The following is a 23760-nucleotide window of genomic DNA, read 5'->3' on the forward strand; positions in this document are numbered from 1 at the left end:
ATATGGAGGATAAGGAAGCATGTAACAAAAATCATGAGCTTATAGTAGGAGATTTAATTTTCACATAGATTGGGAGAAGCAGAGCAGCTCAAGTGGGAAAATTAATAAATTTCAAGAATGCATATGGGACAGTTTATCTAGAATAATGTTTTAGAATTGATAAAAGCAGTCATGCTGGATTTAGTGATGAATAATGAAGCAGAATTAGTTGACAATCTGACTGTAGGGGAACATCTTGGAAATAGTGCATAATATGCTTGAATTTGATATTAAGTTTCAGAGGAAGAAGCTAGTATCTTAAATCAGGTAAGCTTTAAACGTTTGAGAAATTAATTGGTCACAGAAACTGGGTTGAACGTTTAATTGGAAAACATATAAATACACAATAAGAATTCAACAAAGCATTTGGTACAATTTATTTATTTATTCCCAAAGCCAAGCGATAGTCTCCTCATTTGCTGAGTTCAATACAAAATGGTAGAATACAAAATAAATACAGTATCACAGTATCTTTACAGTGCAGAAGGAGGCCATTCGGCCTATCGAGTCGGCACTGGCTCTCTGAAAGAGCATTCCACCTAGTCCCACTGCCCTGCCTTATCCCCGTAACCTTGCACATTCTCTCTTTTCAGGTAGCAATCCAATTCCCTTCTGAATACCTTGATTGAACCTGCCTCCAACACCCTTTCAGGAAGTTTGTTCCAGACTCCCACCACCTTCTGGGTGAAACTTTTTTTCCTCACATCACATTTACTCCTTTTGCCAATTATTTTGAATCTATGCCCTCTAGTTCTTGATGTTCTCTTGAGTTGGAACAGTTTCTCACTATTTACCCTGTCCATACCCCTCAGGATCTTGAATAACTCTATCAAGTCTCCTCTCATCCTTCTTTTCTCCAAGGAAATGAGACCCAACCTCTCCAATCTATCCTCATAGCTACAGTTCTTTATCCCTGGAATCATTCTTGTGAATCTCCTCTGTACTCTCTCCAATGTCTTCGCATCCTTCCTCGAGTATGGCGCCTCGAACTGGATGCAGTACTCCAAATGAAGCCTAACTTGTGTCTTATACAAGTTCAACATGATCTCCTTATTCTTGTACTCAATGCCCATGTTAATAAAGCCTAAGGCACTATAAGCTTTATTAACTGCCCTCTCAACATGCCCTGCCATCATTAATGACCTATGTACGTATACATCAAGGTCCCTCTGCTCCTGCACCTCTTTTAGAGACTCTTTCTTTATTTTATACTGTCTCACCATCTTTTTCCTGCCAAAATGAATCACCTCATACTTCTCTGAATTGAACTTCATCTGCCACTTGTCCACCCAATCCACCAACATGCCTATGTCCTTTTGAAGTTCAAGACTATCCCCATCACAGTTGACAACATTTCCAATACGTAGTCTTAACAGTTAAAGGTTTCACTCCAGATTAAGCAACCATGGTTTAACAAATGAGATAAGACACTGTATTAAATTAAAGGCTTAAGGCAAATACAAGGAAAAGTGATAATACAACAGACTGGGAAAGGGTTTACTGCCGCTCCTTTCCTTTCTCAGCCTGGTAATGGACAGGATGAGATGCATCCAAGAATACTGAGGGAAGCAAGAGTGGAAATTGCAGAGGCACTGACCATAATTTTTCAATCTTCCTTAGACTCAGAGGTGGTGCCAGAGGACTGGAGAATTGCAAATGTTACACCAAAAAAGCTTGTAAAGATAAGCCCAGCAACTAGAGGCCAGTCAGTTTAATCATGGTGCTGGGAAAGCTTCTAGAAATGATAAAATTCAGGACAAAATTAATAGTCACTTGGTCAGATGCTGTTTAATTAAGGAAAAGCAGCATTGATTTGTTAAGGGAAAATTGTGTTTAACTAACTTGCTGGAGTTTTTTGATGAGGTAACAGAGAGGGTTGATGAGGAAGTTATGCCACATAGTTATGCCTGTGAATTTATGAGAAAGATGGACACTACTTTTTAAAAAAAGAAATCAAAATGGACACCCAAAACAAAAACAGAAGCAGAAATACCTGGAAAAACTCAGCAGGTCTGGCAGCATCGGCGGAGGAGAGCACAGTTGACATTTCGAGTCCTCATGACCCTTCAACAGAACTAAGTAAAAATAGGAAAGGGGTGAAATATAAGCTGGTTTAAGGGGGGCGGGGTGGGCGGCGGGGGGTGTTGTTGGGACAAGCAGCCAGTAATAGGTGGAGATAACCAAAAGCTGTCACAGACAAAAGAACAAAGAGGTGTTGAAGGTGGTGATATTATCTAAAGGAATGTGCTAATTAAGAGTAGAAGACAGGACAGATAAGGTACAGATAGCTTTAGTGGGGGTGGGGGAATACTACTACAAGATAGAAATATGGAAATAGGTGGGAAAAGAAAGATCTATATAAATTATTGGAAAAAACAAAAAGGAGGGGGAAGAAACGGGAGGGGGGTGGGGATGGAGGAGAGAGTTCAAGATCTAAAATTGTTGAACTCAATATTCAGTCCGGAAGGCTGTAAAGTGCCTAGTCAGAAGATGAGGTGCTGTTCCTCCAGTTTGCGTTGAGCTTCACTGGAACAATGCAGCAAGCCAAGGACAGACATGTGGGCAAGAGAGCAGGGTGGAGTGTTAAAATGGCAAGCGACAGGGAGGTTTGGGTCTTTCTTGCGGACAGACCGCAGGTGTTCCGCAAAACAGTCGCCCAGTTTGCGTTTGGTCTCTCCAATTTAGAGGAGACCGCATTGGGAGCAACGAATGCAGTAGACTAAGTTAGGGGAAATGCAAGTGAAATGCTGCTTCACTTGAAAGGAGTGTTTGGGCCCTTTGACAGTGAGGACAGAGGAAGTGAAGGGGCAAGTGTTGCATCTTCTGCGGTCGCATGGGTAGGTGCCGTGGGAGGGTGTTGAGGAGTAGGGGGTGATGGAGGAGTGGACCAGGGTGTCACGGAGGGAATGATCCCTACGGAATGCCGCCAGGGGGGCTGAAGGGAAGATGTGTTTGGTGGTGGCATCATGCTGGAGTTGGCGGAAATGGCAGAGGATGATCCTTTGAATGCGGAGGCTGGTGGGGTGATAAGTGAGGACAAGGGTGACCCTATCATGTTTCTGGGAGGGAGGAGAAGGCGTGAGGGCGGATGCGCGGGAGATGGGCTGGACACGGTTGAGGGCCCTGTCAACCACCGTGGGTGGAAAACCTCGGTTAAGGAAGAAGGAGGACATGTCGGAGGAACTGTTTTTGAAAGTGGCATCATCAGAACAGATGCAATGGAGGCGAAGGAACTGAGAGAATGGGATGGAGTCCTTACAGGAAGCGGGATGTGAGGAGCTGTAGTCGAGGTAGCTGTGGGAGTCGGTAGGTTTGTAGCGGATATTGATGGACAGTCTATCACCAGAAATTGAGACAGAGAGGTCAAGGAAGGGAAGGGAAGTGTCAGAGATGGACCATGTGAAAATGATAGGAGGGGTGGAGATTGGAAGCAAAGTTAATAAATTTTTCCAGGTCAAACATCAACTGTGCTCTCCTCCGTCGATGCTGCCAGACCTGCTGAGTTTTTCCAGGTATTTCTGTTTCTGTTTTTGTTTTGGATTTCCAGCATCCGCAGTTTTTTGCTTTTAATCAAAATGGAAAATTTACCTTAACACAGGATGGAGTCAAGGGGAGGTAATGTAACTTTCTCTCTTTGTCTTTCTCAAATGTCCATGAAACTGCCCAAGGCTGGAAGTAGCCTGCTTTTATGATCAGGGCATTAAAATGTAAACAACCATTCCAGTACGTTCCATTTAAGAGACATTAGAATGCAACAGATCCCTTGTGTGGTGTTAACAGTTACTATTGTCTAACTGTCTACAGAAACTGAGATAGAAAGGCTGCCTAGACTTAGTGTATGCAAATTGAAATTACACAAAATGGGTGTGAAGAAAAACCATTCGATCACAATGAGCTGCAAATGGCCGAGATTCAAAACAACATTTTGCACCTATGCTAACACCATCAGGATCTATTTACGTGGACAATAGGAACACTAATACTATGGTCACATGGCAGAACTAGCTTATGATAGGAAACACCTCATTAACTCATGTCTTGAACGGCCAAGGTCAGTCAGTCTGGGAGACAGAGACCACAGAGGGAAGGGATCCCTCCCAATAAATAGATCCTGCTTAGCATCCATTTATAGACAGAGAAAGTGGATCTATCCTTTTTTTTCTACTGAATTGTGGAACCAAGCAAGAAACCGACTGTTGCCAGGAGTAAGCCACTGTGAATTCATCACCAGAAACTTCCAACCTCCCTTGTCTTCAGTGAACAAGGAGAGAATCCTCAGGCCTGCAACATTTCCAGCTACCATCTCAAAAATTTAGGGTAATAGTGACCCTTGGACTCTTCAGGAAACCTAAGCACATGCTACCTCATTTGTAATCACCTTTTCTTGTGTGTGTGCATCTTGTGTAGATGAGTGAATAGGTGCTGTTGCGATTTGATTACAGGTGTTGAGGAAATAAATGTTTATTCTTTTTTTAATTTAAGCTTAATTTAAATGGAATTTCAGTTTGTGTGAAAGTGTATGTGAATTTGTGGAAGTTTCCTGATCATAAATGTATAAAAAGATACCGTAAGCAAGTGATGAGATAATTCACCGTCCAGCTGTTGATGCCTGTTGAAGTGCAGGTGATTCTACATGTTATATATGGGCATGTGAACAATATTGGACAGGAAAAGATCCCTTTGAGCTTGCCCAAAACAGCTGTAGTGCCTTGTGCCTCTTCATGGCATAATCTTCATAGGTCAGCATTACAGTGTGTCTGGAAAGAGCAGGAGTAAAATTTTAAGCCACAGCAAATGTTATTTTAACTAGATCTACCAGTCCTATGCTGCATGGGAACTGCAGGTCTTTTTACATCTGATGGCACAACTTGCACCAGGGTCTGCTAAGGTGCACTGTGTGGAGACAGTTCAGCATGGTCATTGTCAGATAGGTATACAAAGGCCAACAGATAAGGTTGGTGACATCTTATTTTGTCTGGTCATTCATGATGTGAAGTTTGTTGATTACCCTGGCATGAACTCTTTCTTGTAGTGCTACTGAAAGCGTAATATTGTGATTAGGTTGTTGCAGAGGAAGCATCCAAAATGAATTAATGCCACTTACCATTCAGATCTAAACAGTCCGTATCAGAAAATCTAGATTTAGCCTTGGGTCAGTGATAGTATTCTCACCTCTGAGTTAAAAGGTTGTTAATTCAAGCCCCACTCCAGAAGCTTGAGCACATAATCAATACTTCAGCAGAGTACTGAAGAATTGCTGCGTTATTGGAGATGCTGTCTTTCAGACGAGACATTAAATCAAGGCCTCAATTATTGTCCTAAGTGAATGTAAATCATTTTTTGAACAAGAGCAGTGTTCTTCTGCTGCCTGGACCATTATTTACCCCTTGACCATCATGACTAAAACCTGGTCATTTATTTTGCTGTTTCTCGGACCTTGCTATATGCAATTTAGCTGCCACATTCCCCTACAATACTAGAGAAGTACTCCATTACATGTGAGGCACTTTAGCATGGCCTGAAAGGCGGTATCTTAATGCAAGTCCTTTGTTCTTCTTTCATCCATGATGTCTCAGCATCTGCTGGAAAAAGAGACTCCCTTTGCACTAACTGCTAAAGTAGGATGTGGCTACCTTTGTTGGTGCCCTGGCAATTAGGAAAATAATACACCTCTGACTCTCTCAGGTGTTCCACTGTAAGAAGCTCCCTTCTTCTAAATATGTATTGATGACAGTCATGGTCCTGGGGATGAAATAAAATTGCTACCAAGGTTCATGAGAACCTAAGTCCAACAGAAAATAAATTACCAAAAACAGTTAGACAAGGGCAGATATTTCAGATAGGCATCCTTTAAAAGTAATGTCTTGCATGCCTAAATGTTGGGAATTGGTGTGTTTGTCATTCCCATCTCCAATTTTAAATGTAACAACTTTTTGAGGTGGATGTTTCCTATGATGTGAGCCCCCAGTCCCAGAAATAAATTGTTGAGGTGGAACAGAGCTGCTATCCTTCTTTTGTACTTAGCTGCTCTATTAATGTTGTTACTGGCAATGGGAAGTCTAGATGTAAATGTCTTTTTGTGAAAGGTGAAGAACTTCCAAAGTAGAAATACTGTGAATTGTCATAAATATCCTGAAATTTTGTTACTATGAGGTAAATTCATTGAAGTTGTACTTGCAGCACTTCTAGAAAGATGTGCTTGGGGGAATGATTATTTAGAATGGGGTGCAACACAGTATTATGGATTCTCCATCCTGTGCTGTATTTGAGCATTGCTTCTCACTAGGAAGTGTGAAATCAGTTACTGACATAAATTTTAACAATATACCATATGATTACTTTTAGGAATTGAAGGAAGAAATTACTCGTATTCTTACTGCCAACAACCCCCATGCTCCACAAAACATTGTGAGATTCAGCTTTAAAGTGAGTATTATAATTCTGTAAATTGCATATTTTGAGGAAAAATAATTATATAGTTTTGTGTATTTTGAAGTATTTGACAGAAAATCCCATCAAAGGCTAATATCTAGAGTTTGGTTGGAAACTCGGAAGGTACCATGTGGTTAAATATGTCACAAATGAAATAATCTAGTCTCACTCCAAAGTCCTCACAAATCATGGGCAAGAAATTGGCCTTAATGGCATCCTTGTTTTTGGGCACTGTGAGTTCTGTTAGGGATCCAAGATAGTGTATGTTTTGCGCACGCACACTTCGGATGTGAAACATGCTGGATGCCATCTTGGCAAAGGCATTAGTGCATGTGCAGTGAGCATCTGCTTGAAGTATGCAGAGCAGGCAGATCATGAAGTCATGCTGATTTGATTCCAGCACTGTTATTTTGGAATTCCACCCTCCAGCTCACACGTTAAGCAGCAAGAGGGACCTCCCATCATGACTATGTAAAGGGATCATTAACTACTTATGGGTTTGACGCTGACTGATTTCTTCTAGCGGTTGCTACAATTATACAAGCGTTTGTTGCTTTATTTACTTGTTTAAAGTTGCAAAAGTCTACAGGGAGTGGTCTGGCAAGTGCTGAATGACTTTTTGCCGACTTCAAGTCTTCTGCACAAAAATAGTTGCACCCATTCTTGGGTGCACTATTCGGCTTTCCCCTGGAAAGAACATGAGTGGGAGAATGAGCAGAGGTAACGCAGAGCAAGGGCTCTCAGCAAGAGATATCTTCACCGAGTATTCAGGGAGCAATTAGCCTGCCTGAACCCCAATGAGGAATGATGTGTGTGATGTCTCTGCTTTACTAAGGAAAATAAAAATATAAGAAACAGGAACAGGAACAGGAATAGGCTATTTGTCTCTTTGAGCCTGCTTCCCATTCGTTAAGATCATAGCTAATCTTCAACCTAACCTCACCTTTCTGCACCATCCCATGTTCCTTAATTCCTTTAGCACCCAAAAATCAATCAATCTTTGTCTTGAATATACTCAATGACTGAGCATCCACTGCTCTCTGGGGTAGGAAATTCCAAAGATTCACAAGAACACAAGAAATAGGAGCAGGAGTTAATTTCTCCTCATTTCAGTCCTAAATGATTGGCCCCTTATCCTGAGACTGTGCCCCCATGTTTTAGATTCCATAACCGGCAGAAACAATCTCTCAGCGTCTACCTTATTAAGCCCTTTCAGAATCTTGTATGTTCCAATGAGATTGCCTCTCATTCTTCTCAGCTCCAGGGAATATAGGCATAAGCCTCTCATGATAGGGAAACCCCCTCAACCCAGGGATCAATTTAGTGAACCTTCGCTGTACTGCCTCCAATGCAAGTAAATCCTTCCCCAAATACGGCGACCCAAACTTTACACAGTATTCCAGATGTAGTCTTGCCAAAGCCCTGTACAATTGTACCAAGACTTCTTTATTCTTGTACTCCAATCCACTTGCACTAAAGGCCAGCATGCCATTTGCCTTCTGAATTGTTTGCTGTACCGCGCACAACCAAATCTTTTTGAACATCAATGTTTACAAGTTTCAAACCTTTTTTTAAAAAAAAATTCTGCTTTTCTATTTTGATGATCAATGTAAATAACTTTGCACTTCCCCATGTTATGCTCCATCTACAATCTTTTTGCCAACTCACTTAACCTATCTATACCTCCCTCTGTCTTCTCTGCTGCTTACCTTTCTACCTAGCCTTGTGTCATCAGCAAACTTTAGAAACGTTACTCTCTGTCTCTTCATCTAAGGCATTAATATAGATTGTAAATAGCTGAGGCCCCAGCACTGATCCTTGTAGCACTCCTTGCACTAATCAGAGCCTGCTAACTAGAAAATGTTCAGTTTATGCCCACTGTCTGCTTCCTGTCCATTAACCAATCCTCTATCCATGCTAATATATTACCCCCAACTCCATGAGCCTATCTTGCCTATTAACTTTTTGTGTGGCACCTTATTGAATGCCTTTTGAAAATCCAGGTTTATTACATCTACTGGTTCCCCTTTATCTACTCTACTAGTTACATCCTCAAAAAACTCTAATAAATTTGTCAAACTGAATTTTCCTTTCATAAAACTGTATTGACTTGTTCTAAATGTACTATGCTTTTCTAAGTGCATTGTTAAGATTTTCTTAATATAGGTCCTAGCATTTTCCCAACAACTGATGTTAGGCCAACTGGCATGTGTTCTCTCTCCCTCTCTTTTTGAAAATTAGCATTAAATTTGCCAACTTCCAAGCTGATGGGTTGTTTCCGAATCTAGGGAATTCAGGAAAATCATAGCTAGTGCATCCACTATCTCTGCAGCTATCTTTTTTAAAACCCTAAAGTGTACGCCATAAGGTCCTGGAGAATTGTCGGATTTTGGTCCCTTAAGTTTCTACAATACGTTTTGTCTGCTGATATGAATTACCTTAATTTCCTCACTCTTTTTAGACCCTAGGTTACTCTCTATTTCTGGTATGCATCTTGTGTCTTTTATTGTGAAGATAGACACAAAACAGTTGTTCAATGCCTCTGCCATTCCTTCACTCCTCTTGATAATTTCTCTTATCTCTGCTTCAAAGGGATCAATGTTTGCTTTAACTACGCTCTTCCTTTTTATATACTTATAAAAGCTCTTACAATCTCTTGTTATGTTTCTGGCTAGTTTATTCTCATGGTTACACCTTTTCAGTGAGGAAGTTTCTCTAATGGCCTTATTCTGAGACTGTGGTTCCTTGCTCTTGAATCCCCAGCCAAGGAAACATCCTCCCAGCATCTGCCCTGTCAAGCCCCTTAAGAATTTTATATGTTTCAATTAGATCACCTTCGTTCTTCTAAGTTCCGGGGAATATAGGCCTAGTCTACTCAATCTCTCACTAAGGTCTTCATTGAAATCTGCAACCTGCAGGAACCACAACTGCAACCCCAAGTAGGGTGAGGATTCTATTGCAGTGGTTGTGAAGGTGACCATGGCTATGAAACTTTATGCTGTTATCAGGTGAGGAGGAGTGAACTGGCACCCCTCTATTCAATCTCCTTGGTTGGTCACAACAAAGGTTTTTGAATTACTTTTACCCGTGGATACCTTTTCCAAATGTAAATGTATTTTTTGCTATCAATGTAGTGAACAATAAGGAGCCAATCATGAGGTTTTTTTGAGTCAAAGAAAGAGCAAGGTATACAGAAGTGAGGAAAGTTAGAGTCCAAATAAAAGTTAAAAGAATAGATGGTTAGAAATCCTTCGCTTGTCTTTGAGGTGTAGCTGATTAAATGTTTCGGCCGATTGAAGTTATCCAGTTCCTTGGAGCAGGTAAATGTAGAAGGTTTTGCAATTCTTACAAGATCTTGGTTCGTTGCTAGATCTTGGGTATGCTGATTTCTTGAACCGCTTATTCCAGGGAGTTGGGGGAGAGGGAGAGAGAGAGAGAGAGAGATTCCTTACTGTTCCAATAGCAGCTTCTCCAGATTCCTCTGCTTGGCAAACCCAGTTCTTAAAAATCTTGCTCACTGTCTATTCCAAAGGAATTTGATTACCATGTCTGCCGTAGTCATTGTTGTAGAAGAAGTAACAACATTTTGATGTTCCACCTCAGAAACTTTTCAAGATAGGAGAAAGCACAGAAGATGGAGTTCTTTTATCCTCCACAGGGAGTGTTTTTTATTCATTCATGGGATATGGGCTTCCCTGTCTGGGTCAGCATTTATTGCTTATCATTCATTGACCTTGAGAAACATAGAAACTAGGAGCAGGAGTACGCCATTGGCCCTTCGAGCCTGCTCTGCCATTCAATATGATCATGGCTGATCCTCTATCTCAACGCCATATTCCTGCTTTCTCTCCATACCCTTTGATGCCCCTAATATCCAAAAATTTATCAATTTCTTCCTTGAATATACTCAGTGAACCTGCCTCTGTGGCAGAGAATTCCACAGGTTGACCACCCTCTGAGTGAAGACATTTTTCCTTATTTTAGTCCTAGATGGCCTGCACCGTAACCTGAGATTGTGGCCCCTGGTTCTAGACTCCCCAACTGGGGAAAACATCCTCCCTGCATCCAGTCTGACTAGCCCTGTTAGAATTTTATATGTTTCATCAGATCCCCTCTCATTCTTCTAAACTCTAGTGAATACAGGCTCTTTCGAACCAATCTCTCCTCATACGACAATCCTGCCATCCCCCATATAAGCCTAGTGAACCTTCGCTGCACTCCCTCTATGGCAAGTATATCCATTCTTAGGCAGGGAGACCAAAACTGCACACCTTATTCTAGGTGTGGTCTCACCAAGGCTCTGAATAACTGCAGTAAGGCATCCTTACTTCTGAATTCAAATCCTCTTGCAATGAAGGCCAACATACCATTTCCCTTCCTAATTGCTTGCTGCACCTGCCTAGTTACATTCATTGACTGGTGTACAAGGACACCCAGATCCCTTTGTACATCCACATTTCCTAATATATCACCTTTTAAATAATACTCTGCCTTTCTGTTCTTCGCACCGAAGTGTATAACTTCACATTTATCTACGTTATACTGTATCTGCCATGTGTTTGCCCACACACACAACTTGTCTAAATCGCCCTGAAACCTCCTTGCATCTTCCTCACAACCCCACCCAGTTTTGTGTCATCAGCAAACTTGGAAATATTGCATTGGGTTCCCTCATCCAAGTTATTTATATATATTGTGAATAGCTGGAGCCCAAGCACTGATCCCTGCGGTACACCACTAGTCACCGCCTGCCACCTGGAAAAAGACCCATTTATTCCCATTCTCTGTTTCCGGTCTGTCAACCAATTCTCAATCCATGCCAGTATATTACCCCCAATCCCATGTGCTTTAATTTTGCCCACTAGCCTCTTATGTGGGACCTTATCAAAAATCTTGAAATCCAAATACACCACATCCACTGGTTCTCCCTTAGCTATTCTAGTAGTTACATCCTCAAAAAACTCCAGTAGATTAGCTAAGCATGATTTCCTTTTCATAAACCCATGCTGACTTTGTCTAATCCCTTTAATGCTTTCCAAGTTTTCTGTTACCACGCCTTTTATAATATTCCCCACTACTGATGTTAGGCTAATTGGTCTGTAATTCTCTGTTTTTTCTCTCCCTCCTTTTTTAAGTAGTGGGGTTACATTTGCCACCCTCCAATCTGTGGGAACTGCTCCAGAGTCTATAGAATTTTGGAAGATGACCACCAATGCATCCAATATTTCCAGTGCCACTTCCTTTAATACTTTGGGATGTAGATTATCAGGCCCTGGGGATTTTTCAGTCTTTAACCCATTAATTTCTCTAGCACCAGTTTTTTACTCATACTGATTTTCCTCAATTCCTCTCTCTCATTAGACCTTTGTTTCCCTAACATTTCTGGGAAATTATTTGTGTTCTCTTTTGTGAATACAGAACCAAAATATGTGTTCATTTCTTCTGCCATTTCTTTGTTCCCCATTATAATTTCCCCCATTTCTGACTGTAAGGGATCTATGTTTGTCTTTGCCAATCTTTTTCTCTTCACATATTTATAGAAGCTTTTACAGTCAGTTTTTATTTTCCTTGCAAGTTTACTCTCATTCTCCGTTTTCCCCTTCATGATCAATCTCTTTGTCCACTTTTGCTGAATTCTAAACTGCTCCCAATCCTCAGGCTTGCTGCTTTTTCTGGCAATTTTATATGTCTCCTCTTTGGATCTAATACTATCCCTAATTTCTTTTGTAATCCATTCTTTAGCCACCTTTCCTGTTATTTTTGCCCTGGCAGGGATGAATAATTGTTGTAATTATTGCAAACGTTCCTTAAATATTAGCCATTGTCTATCCACTGTGAACCCTTTTAATAAGGTCCGTCAGTGCCAACTCGTGCCTCATACCCTCGTGGTTCTCTTTATTTAGATTCAGGGCCCTAGTTTGGGATTCAACTTCTTCACTGTCCATCCTAATGAACAATTCTATCATTTTATGGTCGCCCTTCCCCAAGGTTGTTTGTTAACAAGATTGTTAATTAATCCTTTCTTGTTGCACAATACCCAGTCTAGGATAGCCTGCTCTCTAGTTGGTTCCTCAACGTGTTGGTCTAAAAAACCATCACGCGCACACTCCAGGAAATCCTCCTCCACAGTATTATTGCTTGGTTTTTTTGTCCAATTTGTATGCAAATTAAAGTCACCCATGATTACAGTTGTACCCTTATTGCATGCATCTCTAATTTCCTGCTTTATGCCTATAGACAACCCCCACCAATGTTTTCTGCCTCTTGGTGTTTCTTATCTCCACCCAAACAGATTCCACATCATGATTTTCCGAGCCAATATCCTTCCTCATTATTGCATTGATTTCCTCCTTTACTAACAATGCTACCCCACCTCCTTTCCCTATTTGTCTGTCCTTCCTAAATATTGAGTACCCTTGGATGTTCAGTTCCCATCCTTGATCACTCTGCAGCCATGTCTCCGTAATTGCAACTATATCATAACCGTTTATATCTATTTGCACTGTTAATTCACCTACCTCATTGCGAATGCTCCGCGCATTAAGATACAATGCCTTTAGACTTGTCTTTTTAACCTTGTTTGTCACCTTAGCTTTATTTTGCACTATACCCCCATTTGTTTCTCGCCTTTGTTTTTTCTGCCTTTTTTGCTTCTTACTTTTCTGTCTTTTGTTTCTATCCATGTTTTCCCCTTCTCTGTCTCCCTGCTCAGGTTTAGAGTAGAGCAAGGCAGGGAGTATAGGCCACAGGGGACTCCTATACCCCTGCCATTCTAGTTTAAACCCTCCCCAACCGCACTAGCAAACACCCCTCTGAGGACATTGGTCCCGGTCCGGCCCAGATGCAACCCATCCTGTTTGTACAGGTTCTACTTTCCCTAGAACCGATCCTAATGTCCAGGAATCTGAATTCCTCCCCCCTACACCATTTCTTCAGCTGCGTATTCATCTGATATATCCTGTTATTTCTACTCTTGCTAGCATGTGGCACTGGTAGTAATCCTGAGATTACTACCTTTGAGGTCCTAATTTTTAATTTATGTCCTAACTCCCTATATTCAGCTTGTAGGACCTCATCCTTTTTGTACCTATGTCGTTGGTACCAATATATACCACGACCATTGGCTGTTCACCCTCCTCCTTCAGAATGCCCTGCAGCCTCTCCGAGACATCCTTGACCCTGGCACCAGGGAGATAACATACCATCCTGGAGTCTCTTTTGCGGCCGCAGAAACGCCTGTCTGTTCCCCTTACTATTGAATTCCCTATCATTATAGCCCTGCCACTCTTCTTCCTCCCCTCTTGTGCAGCAGAGCCACCTGTGAAGCCATGGACTTGGCTCCTGCTGCTTTCCCCTGAGAAGTCGTCTCCCCCAACAGTATCCAAAATAGTATATCTATTAGAGAGGGGGAGGGCCACAGGGGACTCCTATACTCCCTGCCTTGCTCTACTCTGCCTGTGGTCACCCATCCCCTTTCTGCCTGTTCGTTCTTTACCTGCGGTGTGACCACCTCACTGAACGTGCTGTCCACGATAATCTCAGCATCATGGATGCTCCACAGTGAATCCACCCACAGCTCCAGCTCCAAAATGCGGTTAGCTAGTAGCTGCAACTGGACACATTTCCTGCACACATGGTTGCCAGGGACATTGGAAGTGTCCATGACTTCCCACATAGCGCCGGAGGAGCATATCACGGGTGCGAACTCTGCTGCCATGACTTCCCTTCAGATTAAGCTCGTTAATTACTCCCTTTAAAGGATACAAATTACGCTAGGGCCCTTATTCCACTCCAAACACTCCCACTACAGCCCAAAGTCCTCACCTTATTTTGTTTAAGCTAATAAACTGCAGCAGCTTAATTAGTAGAAAAAGTAGAAGTAGAAATACTCACCTGACCCTGCTTACCAATCAGCTGCCTCCCCTGTATTGTCACTTTTTGAATCGTGACCTCATCGCGCCGCTTTCAGCCCGAAGTCCAGCTTCCACTCTTTTTAAATCTCCACTCTGACTCTCAGCTCCCACTCTTTTTAAATCTCCAATCTGACTCACAGCTCCAGCTCTTTTTAAATCTTCTTTGTAAAGAAGGTGGTGATGAGCTGCTTTCTTGAACTGCTGCAGTCCATTTGGTATAATAGCCCATAATGCTGTTAGGGAGGGAGCTCCAGAATTTTGACCCAACCACAATGAAGGCTTGGCAATACATTTCCAAGTCAGGATGGTGAGAAGCTTGGACGGGAATTTCCAGGTGGTGGTGTTCCCATGTGTCTACTGTCCCTGTCCTTCTAAATGGTAGTGGTCATGGGTTTGGAGGGTACTGTTGAAGGAGTCTTGGGGAGTTCCTGAAGTGCATCTTGTAGATGGTACATACTGCTGCTACTGTGCGTCGGAGGTGGAGTGAGTGAATGTTTGTGGATGTGGTGCCAATCAAGCGGGCTGCTTTGTCCTGGACGGTGTCAAGCTTGTTGAGTGCTGTTGGAGCTGCACTCATCTAGGCAAGTGGAGATTTTTCCATCATACTCCTGAATTGTGCCTTGTAGATATTGGACAGGCTTTGGGAAGTCAGGAGGTGAGTTACTCACTATAGGATTCTTAGCCTCTGACCTGCTCTTGTAGCCATAGTATTCATATGGCTAGTCCAGTTCAGTTTCTGGTCAACACTAACCCCCAGGATGTTGATAGTAGGGGACTCAGCTATAGTAGTGCCATTGAATGTCAAGGGGTGATGGTTAGATTCTCTCTTGTTGGAGATGTTCCTTGCCTGGCACTTGTGTGGTGTGAATGTTACTTGCCACTTGTCATCCCTGAATATTGTCCAGGTCTTGCTGCATTCGGACATGGACTCCTTCAGTATCTGAGCAGTCGCAAATGGTGCGGAACATTGTGCAATCATCAGCGAACATACCCACTTCTGACCTTATTGATGGAAGGAAGGTCACTGATGAAGTAACTGAAGATGGTTGGGCCTAGGACACTACCTTGAGGAACTCCTGCAGTGATGTCCTGGAACTGAGGTGACTGACCTCCAACGATTGCAACCATCTTCCTTTGTGCTAAGTACAACTCCAACCAGCAGAGAGTTTTCCCCCTGATTCCCATTGACTCCAGTTTTGCTAGGGTTCCTTGATGTCACACTCAGTCAAATGCAGTCTTGATGCCAAGGGCAGTCACTCTCACCTCACTTCTAGAGTTCAGCTCTTTTGTCCATGTTTGGACCAAGGCTGTCATGAGGTCAGGAGTGAGTGGCCCTGGCGGAAGCCAAACTGAGAGTCAGTGAGCAGGTTATTGCTAAGCAAGTGTTGCTTAATAGCACTGTTGATGACTCCTTCCATCATTTTACTGATGATCGAGAGTAGACTGATGGAGCTGTAATTGGCTTGTAATTGGATTGGATTTGTCCTGCTTTTTGCATTCATGACATACTTGGGCAATTTTCCACATTGCTGAGTAGCTGCCAGTGTTGGTGCTGTACTGGAACAGCTTGGCTACGGGCGCAGCAAGTTCTGGAGCATGTCTTCAGTACTATTGCTGGTATATTGCCAGGGTCCATAAGCCATATCCAGTGCCTTCAGCCATTTCTTGATTTCATGTAGTGTGAATCAAATTGGCTGAAGACTGGGACCTATGATGCTAGGTCCCCCGGAGGTGGCTGAGATGGATCATCCACTTGGCATTTCTGTCTGAAGATTGTTGCAAATGCTTCAGCCTTTTCTGTTGCACTGATGTGCTGGGCTCCTCCATCATGGAGGATGGGGATATTTGTGGAGCCTCCTCCTCCAGTGAGTCGTTTAATTATCCACCACTATTCACGACTGGATGTGGCAGGACTGCAGAGCTTAGATCTGACCCGTTGGTTTTGGAATCGTTTAGCTCTGTCTATCACTTGCTGCTTATGCTGTTTGGCAGCAAGTAGTCCTGTGTTGTAGCTTCAACAGGTTGACGCCTCATTTTTAGGCATGCTTGCTGCTGCTCCTGGCATGCCCTTCTGCACTCATCATTGAACCAGTGTTGATCCCCTGGCTTGGTGGTAATGGTGTACTGGGAGATTTGCCGGGCCATGAGGCTACAGATTGTGATTGAATATAATTCTGCTGCTGGTTATGGCCCACAGCGCTTCATGGTTGCTCAGCCTTGAGATCTGTTTGAAATCTATCCTATTTAGCATGGTGGTCGTGCCACAAAACATGATGGAGGGTGTCTTCAATGTGAAGACGGGACTTTGTCTCCACAAGGACTGCGTGGTGGTCACTCCTACCGATACTGTCATGGATAGAATCATCTGTGGCAGGCAGGTCGGTAAGGATGAGGTCAAGCATGTTTTTCCCTCTTGTTGGTTCCCTCACCATCTCCTGCAGACCCAGTCTAGCAGCTATGTCCTTTAGGAGTCAGCCAGCTCAGTCTGTAGTGGTGCTACGAATCTATTCTTGGTCATTGACATTGAAGTCCCCCATCTAGAGTACATACTACGCCCTTGCCACCCTCAATGCTTCCTCAAAGTCGTGTTCAACATGGAAGAGCACTGATTAATCAGCTGAGGGAGTGCGGTATGTGGTAATCAGCAGGACGTTTCCTTGTCCATGTTTGATCTGATACCATGAGACGTCAGGGGGGCTGGAATCAATGTTGAGGACTCCCTGGGCAACTCCTTCCCGACTGTATACCACTGTGCCGCCACCTCTGCTCAATCTGTCCTGCCCTTTGGACAGGACATATCCAGGGATGGTGATGGTGGTGCCTGGGACATTATTTGTGAGGTATGATTCCATGAATATGGCTATGTCAGGCTGTTGCTTGACTAGCTTGTGAGACATTTCTCCCAATTTGGCACTAGCCCCTGGAGGAGGACTTTGCAGGGTCAACAGGGCTGAGTTTGCATTGTTGTTTCTGATGCCTAGGTTGATGCTGGGTGGTCCGTCCAGTTTTATTCCTTTTAGGCTTTTTAGCAGTTTGATGCAAATGAGTGGCTTGCTCTGCCATTTCAGAGGACAGTTAAGAGTCAACCACATGCTGTGTGTCTGGAGTCACATGTAGGCCAGACCAGGTGGGACGGCAGATTTCCTCTCCTAAAGGACATTTGTGAACCAGGTGGGTTTAATTAATTAATCGACTTTTAATTCCAGATTTTTACTGAATTAAAATTACCATCTGCTGTGGTGGGATTCGAACCTGGATCTCTGGATTACTAGTCTACTGTACCACTACCTCTCCCACATTTGAATGCCTGTTGGTTGTATACCCTGGCTGGCTAGCAGTTCCCCATTGTCTTGATATTTAGCTCTTTTGAAGTGGACCTTGATACCCCCAGGTGTGAAATTCCATGAGCGGTCATGTCAGGCCATGTCTGCATTATGCTCCAAAGAGTAACTTAGTGGTCAACTTACATTTCCAGAATCAGGTGACTCGTGGTAGCCATCTTTAGTGATTGCTTTTTTCCTTGCCTTTGAAAAAAAAAATCCCTTTTAAACAGTTAAGCATGTTTTTGGTTCGGTTGTGAAATTAGCAGTTGATCGCTCACTCACAATTTCTCGCTATCATGACAATGCACTTAGCTTCTCTTATGCTAGAGCTGGAAATGTTTGCAATATCTCAGTTTTCCATCCACTGCTGTGTAAGAGAGGTCACTGAGGCTGTCTCTTCATTTACATTTCATTATCTCTCATCAGAGATAAGTAGGCAGAGTGAGGATTTGGAGTTGAAATATTTGCAGTCTTCCCTATTTTGCAGGGTACCATTGACTCCATGCGCATTACTTTGCTGCACTGCTTGTCAATTTGATCATGAACCGGGACTGAAAGGGATCACATTTGCTCAATATATAGCTGGCGTGTGTGATCATAGGCAATGCATCAATCAAGTCAATGCCCAGTTATTTTGGCAGCAACCATAATGCTTTCAGTATGAGTAGTCCGCTGTTGTCAGCTATATTTCAGCCACCATGGAATTCAGAAGGTGGTTTACTGAGCGGCATGGCTAATGACTCTGTTGTAACTCATGCACACATATGTAGCATGCATACAATGAGAAGCAGCAGAAGGAGCAGACCATTGTTGTGTTGATCCAAACTTTCCCTCATGAGGAAACAGTTTTCCAGGTATTTTTATTTTTGTTTTGGATTTCCAGCATCCGCAGTTTTTTGCTTTTATCTTAGTGTTTAATTGACTGCCACTTCTCTTCAAGGAAGGCATAACTTGAAGAAGTATTGCTCTTCTCTCCGATATTTCACCTCTTTTCTATTTTTCCTTAGTTCTTTTGAAGAGTCATATGGACTCGAAATGTTAACTGTGTTCCTCTCCGCAGATGCTGTCAGACCTGCTGAGTTTTTCCAGGTATTTTTATTTTTGTTTTGGATTTCCAGCATCCGCAGTTGTTTGCTTTTACCTTACTACCACCTGTTAGGCAAGAAGCTCGAGAGCAGAAGCATAACAAGGAGGAGGAGGAATAGGAGGAAGATTAAAGGAGACTGCAGCCTACACAACCTACTTCTGCTTAGGCTGTACATGAAGAACTCATTCAAGTACAATACCAATAACCTCAACCCTAATTCCTCATTCACCAACAGTCCCACACTCCTTATCTTCCCTCTTTCACTGGCTGACATATTGTCCTCTTGGCCACAACATAAAAATGAAAGCCCACACAATGTAAACAAACCACATTTACAAATGAAATCATGCCATATTGAATACAATCACAAACTAATCACCTTTGTGCATTCCCTTAGTGGCTGTCTTCTGTGTGCCTTTGGACTCCTATGCAGTGTTACCCCAGTGGCTACAACATGGATGATGGAAGGATACAGACTTACAGTGAAAGAGACTGCAGGATGGTTTTGGGAAGAGTGACCTCAAAAGCGATAGGCTTAGAAGGCCTACCTACAAATTTCACAATCTTGGCATGGGCAGCAACATTCTGGGATGGCTGGCTGGCAGGCAACAGCAAAGGAACTAGTGGAGTGTCAATGGTGGGAATTTGAATGCTGTCATCCCCAGAGAGGACAGGTTTGTGCTCCATGGAGCCAGTACTACTCACCTGGGCCAGCACCCTAGCAATCCTTGTAATCCCTTGGTGAACAGATTGCTTTACTACTGTGACACCCTGAAAGTCACTTTGAACTCTGATATCCAGAACCATGATAGCAGCAGTCTGATCTTGCGTGGCAGACATGCAAACTTGCACTGCAGCACTCAGAACTTTGGTAGAAGCTGCTTAAGCTGTAGTGGAAATTGAGACACCACCCACCAAATGCTATATCATGCCGGTTTCCAAAGGAGGGTTGATGGAGGCAGCCAACTTTCTATGTTAGAAAGAATGAGCTCCAAGCACTGTGCAAAGTCATGTGCCAGGTTGGTGCTGGATTCCTCCATGTTCCTTGACATTAAATGCAAGCTTTCTGGAAGGCTTTCCAATGCAACAAGTAACCAACACATAAAACAGCTTATCTGGCCATTTATTTTTATTGCTGTTTGTGGGTTCTAGATGGGTGCCAATTGACTTCCGTATTTCCTACATTACACTTTAAATTACATTAAATGCTGTAAAATGGATGTCCTGGGCTTATGAAAGGTGTCATATAAATGCAAGACTGTATTTCTTTTCTGGTACACTTTTTATTAATTGATTACTTAGACTTGTAACACGCAAGCAAACCAATTACCTCACACTGAATAATAAATATTATTGATGACATTCTTACGAACATACAAACATATGAATTAGGAGCAAGAGTAGGACACTCGGCCATTCGAGCCTGCTCCACCTTTTAATAAGATCATGGCTGATCCAATTTCAACCTCAACTTCACATTCCCACCTAGCCCTGATAACCTTTCAGCCCCTTGCTTATCAAGAATATACCTATCTCTGCCTTAAAAACATTCAAAGACTCTGCTTCCACCGCCCTTTGAGAAAGAGAATCCCAAGGACTCACGACCCTCTAGGAGAAAAGGTTTCTCCACATCTTTGTCATAAATGGGTGACCCTTTATTTTTGAACAGTGCCCCTAGTACTGGATTCTCCCACAAGAGGAAGCATTCTCTCCACATCGACCCTGCCAAGACCCCTCAGAATCTTTAAGGTTTCAATTAAGTTGCCTCTTACTCTTCTAAATTCCAATGGATGCAAGCCTTACCTGTCCAGCCTTTCCTCATAAGACAACCCGCCCATTCCTGGTGTTAGTCTAGTAAACCTTCTCTGAACTGCTTCTAATGCATTTGCATTCATTCTTCTTCTTCAGTGCTCTGCCGGAAGGCAGGTCCTACCCACAGCACTATGATCGCCACCACAGATAAGGCAAGGAGGCAGGTTCTGAATCTACCCCAGCTAAAACAGGGACTGAACCTTGTGTTGTTGGCACCAATTTGATTTCCTTTGACCGTCCAGCCAACTGAGCCAACTGGCCCCCACAACATGCACTTTTACATGCATGTTGTAGTCTGGAGCTATGAATGGTGATGGTTTTCATCACATGGCTGACCAGGACTCTGTCCTGCTCTTACCATCTGCCATTAGCGTATGTTGGAAGGATTTGCAGATTGATACTCAACCTGTTTGGCCGCGTTATGAATGCGCCTTCCTTGGCCATCAAGTCCTGGAACAGGACTTGAACCCAGAGCTTCTGGCTTAATCGCAGGGATGCTACCCACTGCAGCATAAATTTCATAATAATTTTTTAATATCCACAATGTCATTAATGGAGGTCTTCTCCATTAATGACATTGTGGATATTAAAAAATTATTATGAAATTTAGCTCAATGCAGATGCTAGAAACTATTATTTGGTCCCTACCTTGGATTTAATAAGCAGAATTGCCTTAAAGTAGCCATCATAAATTTGATTTCACTGGCCATATAGAGATAATTTATTGGCAAAAAGGCTGAATTGACATCTGTGCAGTTCAATAACTTCAGGATTTTATCACATGTAGTTCACTCACTATTAGTTTCTGGTGCTCCAGTATTGTAGCATGTTATTAGACTACATGTTGCTTCTGATTCTTCTTCTTCTTAGACAGTCACTTAGAATCGAAGATGGCATGCTTCCACTCTAGTTTGACGGGTTCTAAGATGGCTGTTGAGTCCAATGCACAGTCTGCAGACTCTGCCATATGCGGGGCTGGTGGTGCTTTTGAAGGGTTGAGTGGATGAATTGTTTGGAGGCTTTAGTGTTCTCTCTGACGCCTCTACTTCACCTCTGCATATTTCTGACAAAATCTCTTGAGATGGTCAATGCCTTCCTGAATGGACCTTCTCCATTTTGGCCAGTCACAAGCCAGGGGTTCCCATGAGTCAGTAGAGCAGCATGACTTCTTCAGGATTACTTTGAGGACATCCCTAAAGCGTTTCCACTGTCCTGGGAGTCTCCTGCTGCAACCGAGTTCCGAGTAGAGCAGCTGCTTCAGGAGCCTGATTACAGGATACGAAAGATATGTCTTGCCCAGTGGGGCAGGTTTTTAGTGCCTCAATGCTGGGTATCTTGGCTTGGGAGAGGACACTCCTGTTGAATCGCTTTTCTTACCACCAGATTTGCAGGACATTGCAAAGGCACTGCTGGTAATATTTCTTCAGCACTTTGAGGTGCCTCCTGTAGCTTGTTCATGTTGCGGGGTGTTGGACACCGATTGGTGGATCTTAATAAAGTCCATCTCCAAATGCAGCAAGACCTGGACAACATTCAGGCCTGGGCTGACAAATGGCAAGTGCCAGGCAATGATTATCTCCAACAAGAGAGAATCTAACCATTGCCCCATGACATTCAATGGCATTATTACCACTGAATCCCCCACTACCAACATCCTGGGAGTTATCATTGACCAGAAACTGAACTGGACTAGCCATATAAATACAGTGGCTACAAGAACAGGTCAGAGGCTAGGAACCGTGTGGCAAGTAACTCACCTCCTGACTCCTCAAAGCCTGTCCACAGTGTACGAGGCACAAGTCAGGAGTGTGATAGAATATTCTCTACTAGCCTGGGTGAGTGCAGCTCCAACAACATTCAAGAAACTTGACACCATCCAGGACAATGCAGTCTGCTTGATTGGCACCACATCCACAAACATTCACTCCCTCCACCATCGACACACATTAGCAGCAATGCGTACCATTTACAAGTTGCACTGCAGAAACACACCAAGGCTCCTTTGGCAGCACCTTCCAAACCCATGACCTCTACCATCTAGAAGGACAAGAACAGCAGATTCATGGGAACACCACCACCTGGAATTTCCCCAGCAAGCCACTCACCATCCTGATTTGGAAATATATCGGCGTTCCTTCACTGTCACTGGAACTCTCTCCCTAACAGCACTGTGGATGTACCTACTCCACATGGACTGCAGCGGTTCAAGGAGGCAGATCATCACCACTTTCTCAAGGGCAATTACAGATGGGCAATAAATGTTGGCCTAGCCAATGAAGCCCACATCCCTTGAATGAATAAAAGAAAATGAAATCTTCGTACCTTAAGTAGGTTAACTGTATGTATTTATTAACTGCAAGAACTACATGCATATATACAGTAAAGGGTTCAAGCTAGGAGCTGTCTCCATGCTTGCTTGTGCACATGGCTCTGTCCAACACTAGACTGACCCCTAAGTGTGGGTCATGTATTCTCTTACCTCACTGTGTAGGGGGTATTATATGTAGTCCTACATTCACCTTACATGTGCCAGGCCCTTATACTACACCACCCACAAGCCTTTATTCAATGTAGTTCAAGCTATTCTACTCTACCCCATGTGTTTACATCAATATTACTACCCTATCTTCCCCCTTCAAGTCTCTTAAGCTCATAGGTTCCGATGGCCTTATAACCCTTCTATATCTTGTTTGCAGCACTGTCAGAGGAGTTGTAGGCAGAGTAGGTAAACACTGTTGATTTGGAGGTTGTTCTGGTATCTGTTCATCCTCTTTTTCCATTCCTTAGCATTGAACTGCTCTGTCGATTTGGCAGTTGTGGTGATAGGTATTTGCTGATTTATCCCATTTTTTTTGGTTGGACAAATGCTGTGCTCATCTCCATAGCGATTTTTCTTCCTCATTTTTGTCCTGTGGTTCGTTGTGATGTCCTCTGTGATGGAAAATGGCCATTCCTGTTATGAGGATGTCGTTTTTTAGTAACTCACCTTTGCGGTGGGCTTTATGGTATGCCGTCGGCAGTAGACGGCTGCTACTTGGTTCCAGCATCGCCTGTGGCACTGTCATGCTGGCTGGGAGTTGCAGTGTTTTCTCTGTACTCGCAATGTTGATTTCATCAGCAGTTGTTGGAGCCGGAGGTTGACACTCTTCTTGTT

The 23760-nt window shown here is 43.1% G+C and overlaps 1 protein-coding gene across 1 annotated transcript in view; it reads left to right on the plus strand.

The window, feature by feature from the left end:
- The window catches only part of dnai1.2 (dynein, axonemal, intermediate chain 1, paralog 2), a 332040-nt gene that overhangs the window by 10111 nt on the left and 298169 nt on the right, over positions 1-23760 (plus strand). The window contains exon 4 of the mRNA XM_078538947.1: positions 6385-6465. Within this exon, the coding sequence (XP_078395073.1) occupies positions 6385-6465 (81 nt within the window). The remainder of the gene's footprint in view (positions 1-6384; positions 6466-23760) is intronic.

This window comes from Cetorhinus maximus, chromosome 1, assembly GCF_964194155.1.
Source record: "Cetorhinus maximus chromosome 1, sCetMax3.hap1.1, whole genome shotgun sequence".
In the NCBI taxonomy this organism is placed as follows: Eukaryota; Metazoa; Chordata; class Chondrichthyes; order Lamniformes; family Cetorhinidae; genus Cetorhinus; species Cetorhinus maximus.